This window comes from Gnatocerus cornutus, unplaced genomic scaffold (genome assembly GCF_029298725.1).
Source record: "Gnatocerus cornutus isolate USDA-ARS CGAHR unplaced genomic scaffold, icGnaCorn1.1 ctg00000023.1, whole genome shotgun sequence".
NCBI lineage: Eukaryota > Metazoa > Arthropoda > Insecta > Coleoptera > Tenebrionidae > Gnatocerus > Gnatocerus cornutus.
In genome coordinates this window covers 4157932-4171221 of record NW_028275375.1, presented here as the reverse complement: position 1 = coordinate 4171221, position 13290 = coordinate 4157932, and the positions used below count along the sequence as shown (strand labels likewise).

At 31.5% G+C, this 13290-nt stretch overlaps 1 protein-coding gene across 1 annotated transcript in view; it reads left to right on the top strand.

Annotated features, from left to right (window-relative positions):
• LOC148166458 (ankyrin repeat and sterile alpha motif domain-containing protein 1B-like) overlaps positions 1-13290 on the top strand; it is a 36931-nt gene that overhangs the window by 10248 nt on the left and 13393 nt on the right. The window contains exons 4-6 of the mRNA XM_088048603.1: positions 3642-3910; positions 7327-7556; positions 7605-7857. Coding sequence (XP_087904729.1) covers positions 3642-3910; positions 7327-7556; positions 7605-7857 — 752 coding nt within the window. The remainder of the gene's footprint in view (positions 1-3641; positions 3911-7326; positions 7557-7604; positions 7858-13290) is intronic.

The window sequence follows — 13290 nt, the reverse complement described above, 5'->3', positions numbered from 1 at the left end:
AAATAAGCGAGATATCGATATGAGAAATTTGGCATAGTTTTAATCATGAATTTTCGCAAAAAACTCCAACTTTCGACTATTGGAAAATCTAAAAACTATTTCTTATGTAAAAAATCTCTCTCTGGCAACCACCCAAAAATTCAAACGGTCATAACTCAGTTATTTGTTGTCGGATCTGAATGTAAATTCCAGATTTGTATTCAGCGTGACATTCTGCGTAAAATGAGTCAAAATTTGTTGAGTTTGCCTAAGAAATAAACAAGGTATTGACCAAAAACTGTTTGGAAGTGGTCATTTTGGAGTGATTTTCAATGTAAAAACGACGTTTAATACATTCGTATTATACAGGGTGTTCAAAAAATAGCGGACCAACTGATAAGAACGTCAAACTCTAAGACACTGTGAATTAGAAAAGCTGCTTAAAATTTTTATTTGAAGCTTTGTACGGGAACAATATAAGTTTAAATATTGCGAAAAACGGCAACACTGTTCTATTTTTTTGGAAATTATTATTATTATTATTATTACTATAATTTTGTGACCAGAGCAACACTACAATTATTAATAAATCATATAATTGGTTACTATGGTTTAGCTTTGATAACACCTGACCAGTAAAAGTCACAAAGTAGATCAAGAGCCATTTTTTGTTCTTTTCTTGGTGTGCGAATAGTTCTGGGTCGTCCATGATCCTGATAAATTTGGTTCGAATCGGCCCGTTTCACGTACGTTGATATACCTTGACGTTGATAAACTCGTTGAAAAGTATTCTAGAGAAATAAACTCCTCTAGTCTGTGACACCTAAAATTTTTTGACTTTTCTCAAAAAATGGTTATTGTCAGGCACTAGGCAACAAATAATTACTGAATTCTTGAAGTGAAATGTTGCCAGATTAATTTTGCGCTTTTGAGCTTAATTTTAAAAGTGCAAAATAACGATTTGTTTCAACATTTTAGGCATTTAAAGACTGTAAGTATGTAAATGTCACCCAAAACATGAACTCTAGTAGAATTTTGTAAACCTTGAGTTCATCATAAGAAAAATTTTGTGTCACAATTAGCGCCCCTTTAAGTGGCTGTAGATTTCCAACGAAGCGTTCAATAACTGAAAAAAAATAATTTAGCTACTAGTTGTTATCTGAAGATTCACGTAGTGAATAGTTGGTCCGCCATTTTTTAAACACCCTGTATATCATTCGAAAGAGGAGCTCGAGGTCTATCTACTGGCCAAATTTGAGATCGATCGGACAAATAGTTTACGAGTTATGGTCAAAAATAAAAAAATCGAAAATTTTTCATCGTTTGAGTCGGATTTTTTTTTCGCGAAAAATCGACTATCGTATTTTGGGCTTTTGAGAACTTTTTCTTATGTAAAATGAGCCGAGAAAAACAATGGCGCAATCCGCATCTTAATATCTCAAATAGTTTCGGAGATATTTAACTTTAAAAATTACGAAAAATGAGGAAAAATGAAAATCAACTTTCCGAAATATTGATCGGCCATAACTCAGTTATTTGTTGTCGGATCTGAATTTCAATCCCAGATTTGGAATCTGCGGAAAATTCTACGTGCACCGATGTATAAAAACTCAAGTTTCCTCTAAAAAATAATCCAGATATCGACATCAGAAATTTGGCATAGTTTTAGCCATGAATTTTCGCGAAAAACTCCAATTTTCGATTTTTGAAAAATCAAAGAACTATTTTTTATGTAACAAATCGCGAGAAAAACGATGCCGCAAACCGCATTCCAATATCTGGAATAGTTTTCGAGATATCGAGCACGAATTGTTTTGAACCTTCAAAAATTTGGTCCTTTGGCGACAACTCAAAAATTCAATCGACCGTAACTCAGGTAGTTGTTGACGAAAATTAAAAAATTCTTATGTTTTTGGATTCAGCGTGACATTCTGCGTAAAATGAGACCCAAATTTGTTGAGTTTGTTTAATAAATAGACGAGGCATTGGCCAAAAACTGTTTTGATAACGTCATTTAAGGGTGATTTTCAATCAATGTTTTCAAAATGAAAACGTCGTTTAATAGCTTTGAATTATACATCAGTCAAAAGAGGAGCTCGAAATCTATCTAGTGGCCAAATTTGAGACCGATCGGACAAATAGTTTACAAGTTTTGGCTAAAAATAAAAAAATTGAAAATTTTTTATCGTTTGAGTCAAAATTTTTTTTCCCGAAAAATTAACTATCGAATTTTGGGCTTTTGAGAACTTTTCCTTACGTAAAATGCGCCGAGAAAAACAATGGTGCAAACCGCATCTCAATATATCTAATAGTTTCCGAGATATTTAAGTTTAAAAATTAGGAAAAATGAAAATCAATTCCCGAAACTTTGATCAGCCATAACTCAGTTATTTGTTGTCAGATCTAAATTTCAATCCCATATTTGGAATCTGCGGAAAATTCGGCGTGCACTGATGTATAAAAATTCAAGTTTCCTCCAAAAAAATAATCGAGATATCGACATCAGAAATTTGGCGTAGTTTTAGTCATGAATTTTCGCGAAAAACTCCAATTTTCGATTTTTGAAAAATCAAAGAACTATTTTTTATGTAAAAAATTGCGAGAAAAACGCTGCCGCAATCCGCATCTCAATATCTGTAATAGTTTCCGAGATATTGAGCACGGATTGTTTGGAACCTTTCAATTTAACCTTTTCACTGCGCAATGTTTTTTGGAAAATTTTGTAACTCTGCGCGGTTTGTTAGCTCCTGCGACAATATACGTTCCGAGCAGTTGATCGGTGATCTGCCTTAGCGCATATTAACGTCTTGAGCACTTGGCCGATTAACTAGTTTTACAAATGTTCATAGAGATTTTAATTTTCCATAACGTCAATATATTAAACAAGGTAACATTGAGATGAGAGCTGATTATTATGGTAATATTACCTGGCCCTTAGTTCGTATCTACTTTTAAACTGCGTGGATAAAAAGATGCATGGAATAGATTTCAAATGAATTTTAGTCGTAGACGGATATATACGCTCTGAGCAGGGAACGGTAAAAAAAATGTATTTAAAAAAATTAAAGCCATTGTGACTATGTATTCCTCTGAGGTAGATAACCATACTTGCGTCTTCAAAAAATTACGTTTTGAGCAGTTGACCACTTGTTAATCAATGCGAATATATCCGCTCGGAGCAGTTTGAGCGAATTATTATTTTGCGGATTTTTCCGGGCCGAGCAGTGTAAAGGTTAAGAAGCAAATATTGTAGTTGTCTTGTCCCTATGTGCAGTTAAGACCCCAATTAAGTCATACACACGGTATTTGGTAGCGACTACAGTACACCCTTAAGACGAGGCATATTTGACTTCCGCCGTCCGTCATTCTTTGTGTATCTGTGGCGAGTCGGAATGGTGTTTGTCACTCTGTTATTGTAAAACTCCGGCAACTCGGCCTGATCTTTTCAATTCCACGCCGTGTCCTCTGGAGCGACGCTTAATTTGGATGCCACCGGCTCGAGGCGTAGCTGCCGCCGACAGACAGCTTTGCCTATTTAAAATTTAAAACTAAACTCGACTCTGAAGAACACTCTTTTCCTTTTCTCCAAACTTTGCTCGTTATATTCAATTAAGTGACTTGCCGATAGTTGGAGTTTTCTTCTTATTTTGATTTGTTCGCAGACCAAAGACGACGAAACGGCGCTACATTGCGCCGCCCAGTACGGTCACACGACGGTCGTTTCTTTGTTGTTGGAGCACGCCTGTGATCCGGGAATCCGGAATTGCAGGGGCGAAACCGCACTGGATTTGGCGGCGCAGTATGGGCGCCTGGAGACGGTGGAGCTTCTGGTGAGGACCGATCCCAGCTTGGTGCAGTGCTTGAAGAGGGCCGCGCCTGATACGGTCTACCCGCACACGCCGCTGCATTTGGCCAGCAGGAATGGCCACAAGTAAGCTATTCATAAATGAACATCGCCGCCTCCCTTAATTACCGACGATGCATGAAGCGCCGATCGCCGTTCTAGCGGACACAATTCGCATTTATTGTTGCTCATAGGTGTGCACGCTAAACGAGCTGTTGCACAGAAACACCCCAATGCCTGACTGCAGGTGCATCGCAGTTTTTTCTCGAGGGGGTTGATCGACTGACCCTGAATTTGATCCAGGCGGCAATTCTTCCGGTTCGACAAAGGCCTTCCTACTTCTAAAAATCAATGTGTCACCGTTCCGCGTTTTTAACTTTGATAAAGCGACGACCACGAAAAAAGAGAGCTTCGCCAATTTTGGAGGGCCATTTAGTGGACTATTTTGTAACTTCGGCAGTTTTCGTCTTAAAACTGTGAAATTTTGAGGACTTACTGTTTTCACTTGTCTTTCAACTGTGCTAAATTTCAAAATTTTTTGAGCAAAAATTAGAATTTTTTCGGAATTTTTGTTGAGAAGACGAATTAAAAATTTCTACAATTTGTTGTTAAACTCCGTAATTTTACTAGTTTTACTCCTGAAACAGTGAAATTTTGAGGTTTTGCTACTTTTCAGTTGTTTATCAACTGTGATTAATTCCAAAATTTTAGAGTAAGAATTAGATTTTTTTCGAATTTCTGTTTTTAAGACGAGCCAAAAATTCCGACTTTTTTACATTAAATTCCGTAATTTTACTAATTTTCTTTCTAAATCAGTGAAATTTGGAACTCCTAAAACAGTGAAATTTGGAGGTTTTGCTACTTTTCAGTTGTTTATCAACTGTGATAAATTCAAAAATTTTAGAGCATGAATTAATTTTTTTTCGAATTTTTGTTTTTAAGACAAGCCAAAAATTTGTACTTTTTTTACATTAAATTCCGTAATTTTAATAATTTTCTTTCTAAATCAGTGAAATTTGGAACTCCTAAAACAATGAAATTTGGAGGTTTAACTTCTTTTCACTTGCTTATCAGCTGTGCTAAAAACCGAAATTTTAGAGCAATTAGAATTTTTTAGAATCTTTGTTTAGAAGACGAACCAAAAATTTGTACTATTTTTTATTAAATTCCGAAATTTTGCTAGTTTTACTCATAAAACAGTGAAATTTTCTAGGTTTTACTACTTTTCACTTGTTTATCAACTGTGCTAAATTTCAAAATTGTAGAGCCTGAATTAATTTTTTTTTTGGTATTCTTGTTTTAAAGACGAGCAAAACATTTCTACTTTTTTACATTAAATTCCGTAATTTTACTAATTTGACTTCTAAAACAGTGAAATTTGGAGGTTTTACTACTTTTCACTTGTTTATCAACTGTGCTTAATCTGAAAAATTTAGAGCAAGAATTAGAATTTTTTTAGACATTTTGTTTGGAGCCGAGCCAAAAATTTCAACTATTTTTTATTAAATTTTATAATTTTACTAGTTTTACGCCTAAAACGGTGAAATTTGGAGGGTTTCCCACTTTTTACTTGTTTGTCAACTGTGCTTAATTCTAAAATTTTAGAGCAAAAATTAGAATTTTTGTTTTATAGACCAACAAAAAATTTCTATTTTTTTTTTATTAAATTCCGTAATTTTACTATCTTTTGTGCTAAAACAGTGAAATTTAGTGGCTTTACTACTTTTGACTTGTTTATCAACTGTGCTAAATTCCGAAATTTTGGAGCAAGAATTAGATTTTTTTGGAATTTTTGTTTTTAAGACGAGCCAAAAATTTCTACTTTTTTAAATTAAATTCCGTAATTTTACCAGTTTGAGTTCTAAAACACTGAAATTTGGAGGTTTTAGTACTTTTCGCTTATTTATCATCTGTGCTAAATTCCAAAATTTTAGAGCAAGAATTGGATTTTTTTTGGAATATTTGTTTTGAAGACGAACCAAAAATTTCTAATGTTTTTTATTAAATTCCGGAATTTTACTATTTTTACTACTAATTTTGTGAAATTTGGAGGTTTTACTACTTTTCGCTTGTTTATCAACTGTGCTAAATTTCAAAATTGTAGAGCTTGAATTAGATTTTTTTGGAATTTTTGTTTTTAAGATGAACAAAAAAATGTCTCCTTTTTTACATTAAATTCCGTAATTTTACTAATTTTACTCCTAAAACAGTGAAATTTGGAGGTTCTACTACTTTTCACTTGTTTATCATCTACTAAATTCCCAAATTTTAGAGCAAGAATTGGAATTTTTTGGAATTTTTGTTTTAAAGACGAACCAAAAATTTCTACTGTTTTTTATTAAATTCCGGAATTTTACTAGTTTTACTCCTAATTTAGTGAAGTTTCAAGGTTTTACTACTTTTCGCTTGTTATCAACTGTGGTAAATTTCAAAATTGTAGAGCCTGAATTAGATTTTTTTTTTTGAATTTTTGTTTTTAGGACGAGCAAAAAATTTCTAATTTTTTACATTAAATTCCGTAACTGTACTAATTTTACTCCTAAAACTGTGAAATTTGGAGGGTTTACTACTTTTTACTTGTTTATCATCTGTGCTAAATTCTAAAATTTTAGAACAAGAATTGGATTTTTTTTGGAATTTTTGGTTTTGAAGATGAACTAAAAATTTCTACTATTTTTCATTAAATTCTGTAATTTTACTAGTTTTACTCCTAATTTAATGAAATTTGGAGGTTTTACTACTTTTCGCTTGTTTATCAGTTGTGCTAAATTCCAAAATTTTGGAGCAAGAATTCGATTTTTTTTTGGAATTTTTGTTTAGAAGGCGAACCAAAAATTTCTACTATTTTATATTCAATTCCGTAATTTTACTAGTTTTATTCCTAAAACAGTGAAATTTGGGGGTTTTACTTCTTTTCATTTGTTTATCTATTGTACTAAAGTCAAAAATTTTAGGGCAACAAATTGAATTTTTATAAATTTTTACACAATTTCGCTTGTTCTTTCAAATTGTTGATATTATAATTAGGCGGATCACAAAAAAGCGAGACTCCATTGATATCCGAAGGCTATTTAGTTACTATTTCGATGCGTAACTTCGTCAGTTTTTATCCTAAAACACTGAAATTTGGAGGTTTTGCTACTTTCGCCTTGATTATCAACTCCGCCGAATCCCATCAAAAAACTTCCACACCATTTCGTCTTTTTTTTAACGTTGTAACGGTTAACTACGGGGATTATAATGAACGCCCTGCTCTTCCTACTGGGCGCAAGTTGAATTCCGGCCCCCCGTCGGCTTCGGCATTGTGCCCCCAGCCGCCCCCGCCGTCCCTCGGTGTGTTATGTACGCAATATGCGTGTGCTGCCATGCGAACGCGAAACCAGATTGCATACACATGCCATCGCTCCACATATTGCAGCTCATCCACCGTTCTCTAATGCGTTGCCATTCGCAAGCATCACCACAGGTGTACACCATTTAGTCAATTAATCCATGGATTTCAGAGCCGTAGTGGAGGTGCTATTGAGGGCCGGTTTCAGCGTGAACATGCGGACCAAGTCGGGGACGGCGCTCCACGAAGCGGCGCTGTGCGGGAAGGTGGAGGTGGTGCGGACGCTGCTGGAGCACGGCGTCAACACCGCCATCAGGGATTCTTATAATTACACCGTTATGGATTTGTTGAGTCAGTTTAACACCGCGCAGGCTTCGCAGGAGATCATGGGGATTTTGAAAAGTAGGTTTTGGGGGTTGAGGGAGGTTTTTTAAGGGATTTTTTTTGAAGGGCATAAAAGGGGGATCACGATAGTGGATAGTGACGGTGAGAGCATCAGTCATCCGTTTCCGACTTTGCCTAACACCGATTCGGATATAGGAAGTCCGTACGAAAATGTACGGCCCTCTTCGAAAAACGCTAGATCGAGTACTACTGACCCTTCGCCGGGGACTTCGCCACAGAGATGGGATTATCAACGACACGCCAGGCCTCCGGAAGGGTTCGAAGATCGCCGCGTTTCCGGCGTTTCCGGAATTTCCATGTAAGCATCGGCAAGTGCTTGAGCTGTCCCACTTCTTCTAGTTCAGGGAAATTATAATTATTAAGGTTTTGAAACTTTGCAGAAAGAATCTTTAGGTTTTCTTACCTAACGTGGGAGCTTCATCCCTTAAAATTGGGGTAAACACCCCCAGAAAATGTTTTCCTTATTTATCTTCCAAACCATTAATTTTAGAGCAAAAATAAAGGTAATAAAAATGTTTGAAAGTAAATTTTCTAACAAAAATGTTCTATTCATTTTTTTCCATGATTCCAAATCTGCAATTTATTTTACAAAATATTTTTTCTTTTTATTTACACCACGTTTATATTTGTTTTTTTCTGATTTTCGATTTTGCCTCAGAAATGTCTCAGAAAAACCGATTTTTCAGAAACTAACTAGTTTGCATTTAAAAAGAAATTTAATGCATAACTCATAAACTGTTGTGTCATCAATTATAAAGGTGGAATCTCAGTTTTTTATCATTTGTAGAATCTCATTCGTTTCCACATAGAGATCGGCTTTTGGAATTGTCATTAATAAATATTTTATTGACGTATAAAGAAAATTATTCACTAATTCCTAAATTGATTGATCGAAAAAATTATTTCTACAGTATGTTCAAGGAATAATTTAGTTGAACCGTAAATAACTAATAAATTGACTGCAAAATTTCAAAATTTTAGACCAAGAATCAGAATTTTTAGAAGAAAATCACTTAAAAATTTTCACTTTATTTTAAATTTTGTAACTTTTCCAATTTTCATCCCAAAAGTGTAGAATTTGAAGGTTTTACTACTTTTGACTTGTTTATCGACTGTGCAAAAATACAAAATTTTGGACCAAAAAACAGAATTTTTAGAAATTTACGTTTTAAAAACGACCTAAAAATTTTCACCACTTTATTTTAAATTCCGTAACTTTGTCAATTTTCGTCACCAAAGTTTAAAATTTGGAGGTTTTACTATTCTTGACTTGTTTTTTTAGAACTATTTATTTTGAAAACGACTTCAAAATTTTCACAACTTTATTTTAAATTCTGTAACTTTGCCTATTTTCATCCCAAAAGTGTAGAATTTGAAGGTTTTACTACTTTTGACTTGTTAATCGATTGTGCAAAATTTCAAAATTTTAGACCAAGAATCAGAATTTTTAGAAATTTTTATTTTGAAATTGACTTCAAAAAATACCGTTTTATTTTAAAAATCGTAACTTTGCCAATTTTCATCACAAAGTTGTACAATTTGGAGGTTTTACTGCTTTTGACTTGTTTATCGACTGTGCCAGAATCCAAAATTTTAGACCTAAATACAGAATTTTTAGAACTATTTATTTTGAAAACGACTTTAAAATTTTCACAACTTTATTTTAAATTCTGTAACTTTGCCTATTTTCATCCCAAAAGTGTAGAATTTGAAGGTTTTACTACTTTTGACTTGTTTATCGACTGTGCAAAAATTCAAAATTTTAGACCTAAATACAGAATTTTTAGAACTATTTATTTTGAAAACGACTTTAAAATTTTCACAACTTTATTTTAAATTCTGTAACTTTCCCTATTTTCGTCCCAAAAGTGTAGAATTTGAAGGTTTTACTACTTTTGACTTGTTAATCGACTTTGCAAAATGTCGAAATTTTAGACCAAGAATCAGAATTTTTAGAAATTTTTATTTTGAAATTGACTTCAAAAAATACCGTTTTATTTTAAAAATCGTAACTTTGCCAATTTTCATCACAAAGTTGTACAATTTGGAGGTTTTACTGCTTTTGACTTTTTTATCGACTGTGCCAGAATCCAAAATTTTAGACCTAAATACAGAATTTTTAGAACTATTTATTTTGAAAACGACTTTAAAATTTTCACAACTTTATTTTAAATTCTGTAACTTTGCCTATTTTCATCCCAAAAGTGTAGAATTTGAAGGTTTTACTACTTTTGACTTGTTAATCGACTGTGCAAAATTTCAAAATTTTAGACCAAGAATCAGAATTTTTAGAAATTTTTATTTTGAAATTGACTTCAAAAAATACCGTTTTATTTTAAAAATCGTAACTTTGCCAATTTTCATCACAAAGTTGTACAATTTGGAGGTTTTACTGCTTTTGACTTTTTTATCGACTGTGCCAGAATCCAAAATTTTAGACCTAAATACAGAATTTTTAGAACTATTTATTTTGAAAACGACTTTAAAATTTTCACAACTTTATTTTAAATTCTGTAACTTTGCCTATTTTCATCCCAAAAGTGTAGAATTTGAAGGTTTTACTACTTTTGACTTGTTTATCGACTGTGCAAAAATTCAAAATTTTAGACCTAAATACAGAATTTTTAGAACTATTTATTTTGAAAACGACTTTAAAATTTTCACAACTTTATTTTAAATTCTGTAACTTTCCCTATTTTCGTCCCAAAAGTGTAGAATTTGAAGGTTTTACTACTTTTGACTTGTTAATCGACTTTGCAAAATTTCGAAATTTTAGACCAAGAATCAGAATTTTTAGAAATTTTTATTTTGAAATTGACTTCAAAAAATACCGTTTTATTTTAAAAATCGTAACTTTGCCAATTTTCATCACAAAGTTGTACAATTTGGAGGTTTTACTGCTTTTGACTTTTTTATCGACTGTGCCAGAATCCAAAATTTTAGACCTAAATACAGAATTTTTAGAACTATTTATTTTGAAAACGACTTTAAAATTTTCACAACTTTATTTTAAATTCTGTAACTTTGCCTATTTTCATCCCAAAAGTGTAGAATTTGAAGGTTTTACTACTTTTGACTTGTTAATCGACTGTGCAAAATTTCAAAATTTTAGACCAAGAATCAGAATTTTTAGAAATTTTTATTTTGAAATTGACTTCAAAAAATACCGTTTTATTTTAAAAATCGTAACTTTGCCAATTTTCATCACAAAGTTGTACAATTTGGAGGTTTTACTGCTTTTGACTTTTTTATCGACTGTGCCAGAATCCAAAATTTTAGACCTAAATACAGAATTTTTAGAACTATTTATTTTGAAAACGACTTTAAAATTTTCACAACTTTATTTTAAATTCTGTAACTTTGCCTATTTTCATCCCAAAAGTGTAGAATTTGAAGGTTTTACTACTTTTGACTTGTTTATCGACTGTGCAAAAATTCAAAATTTTAGACCTAAATACAGAATTTTTAGAACTATTTATTTTGAAAACGACTTTAAAATTTTCACAACTTTATTTTAAATTCTGTAACTTTCCCTATTTTCGTCCCAAAAGTGTAGAATTTGAAGGTTTTACTACTTTTGACTTGTTAATCGACTTTGCAAAATTTCGAAATTTTAGACCAAGAATCAGAATTTTTAGAAATTTTTATTTTGAAATTGACTTCAAAAAATACCGTTTTATTTTAAAAATCGTAACTTTGCCAATTTTCATCACAAAGTTGTACAATTTGGAGGTTTTACTGCTTTTGACTTTTTTATCGACTGTGCCAGAATCCAAAATTTTAGACCTAAATACAGAATTTTTAGAACTATTTATTTTGAAAACGACTTTAAAATTTTCACAACTTTATTTTAAATTCTGTAACTTTGCCTATTTTCATCCCAAAAGTGTAGAATTTGAAGGTTTTACTACTTTTGACTTGTTAATCGACTGTGCAAAATTTCAAAATTTTAGACCAAGAATCAGAATTTTTAGAAATTTTTATTTTGAAATTGACTTCAAAAAATACCGTTTTATTTTAAAAATCGTAACTTTGCCAATTTTCATCACAAAGTTGTACAATTTGGAGGTTTTACTGCTTTTGACTTTTTTATCGACTGTGCCAGAATCCAAAATTTTAGACCTAAATACAGAATTTTTAGAACTATTTATTTTGAAAACGACTTTAAAATTTTCACAACTTTATTTTAAATTCTGTAACTTTGCCTATTTTCATCCCAAAAGTGTAGAATTTGAAGGTTTTACTACTTTTGACTTGTTTATCGACTGTGCAAAAATTCAAAATTTTAGACCTAAATACAGAATTTTTAGAACTATTTATTTTGAAAACGACTTTAAAATTTTCACAACTTTATTTTAAATTCTGTAACTTTCCCTATTTTCGTCCCAAAAGTGTAGAATTTGAAGGTTTTACTACTTTTGACTTGTTAATCGACTTTGCAAAATTTCGAAATTTTAGACCAAGAATCAGAATTTTTAGAAATTTTTATTTTGAAATTGACTTCAAAAAATACCGTTTTATTTTAAAAATCGTAACTTTGCCAATTTTCATCACAAAGTTGTACAATTTGGAGGTTTTACTGCTTTTGACTTTTTTATCGACTGTGCCAGAATCCAAAATTTTAGACCTAAATACAGAATTTTTAGAACTATTTATTTTGAAAACGACTTTAAAATTTTCACAACTTTATTTTAAATTCTGTAACTTTGCCTATTTTCATCCCAAAAGTGTAGAATTTGAAGGTTTTACTACTTTTGACTTGTTAATCGACTGTGCAAAATTTCAAAATTTTAGACCAAGAATCAGAATTTTTAGAAATTTTTATTTTGAAATTGACTTCAAAAAATACCGTTTTATTTTAAAAATCGTAACTTTGCCAATTTTCATCACAAAGTTGTACAATTTGGAGGTTTTCCTGCTTTTGACTTTTTTATCGACTGTGCCAGAATCCAAAATTTTAGACCTAAATACAGAATTTTTAGAACTATTTATTTTGAAAACGACTTTAAAATTTTCACAACTTTATTTTAAATTCTGTAACTTTGCCTATTTTCATCCCAAAAGTGTAGAATTTGAAGGTTTTACTACTTTTGACTTGTTAATCGATTGTGCAAAATTTCAAAATTTTAGACCAAGAATCAGAATTTTTAGAAATTTTTATTTTGAAATTGACTTCAAAAAATACCGTTTTATTTTAAAAATCGTAACTTTGCCAATTTTCATCACAAAGTTGTACAATTTGGAGGTTTTACTGCTTTTGACTTGTTTATCGACTGTGCCAGAATCCAAAATTTTAGACCTAAATACAGAATTTTTAGAACTATTTATTTTGAAAACGACTTTAAAATTTTCACAACTTTATTTTAAATTCTGTAACTTTGCCTATTTTCATCCCAAAAGTGTAGAATTTGAAGGTTTTACTACTTTTGACTTGTTTATCGACTGTGCAAAAATTCAAAATTTTAGACCTAAATACAGAATTTTTAGAACTATTTATTTTGAAAACGACTTTAAAATTTTCACAACTTTATTTTAAATTCTGTAACTTTCCCTATTTTCGTCCCAAAAGTGTAGAATTTGAAGGTTTTACTACTTTTGACTTGTTAATCGACTTTGCAAAATGTCGAAATTTTAGACCAAGAATCAGAATTTTTAGAAATTTTTATTTTGAAATTGACTTCAAAAAATACCGTTTTATTTTAAAAATCGTAACTTTGCCAATTTTCATCAC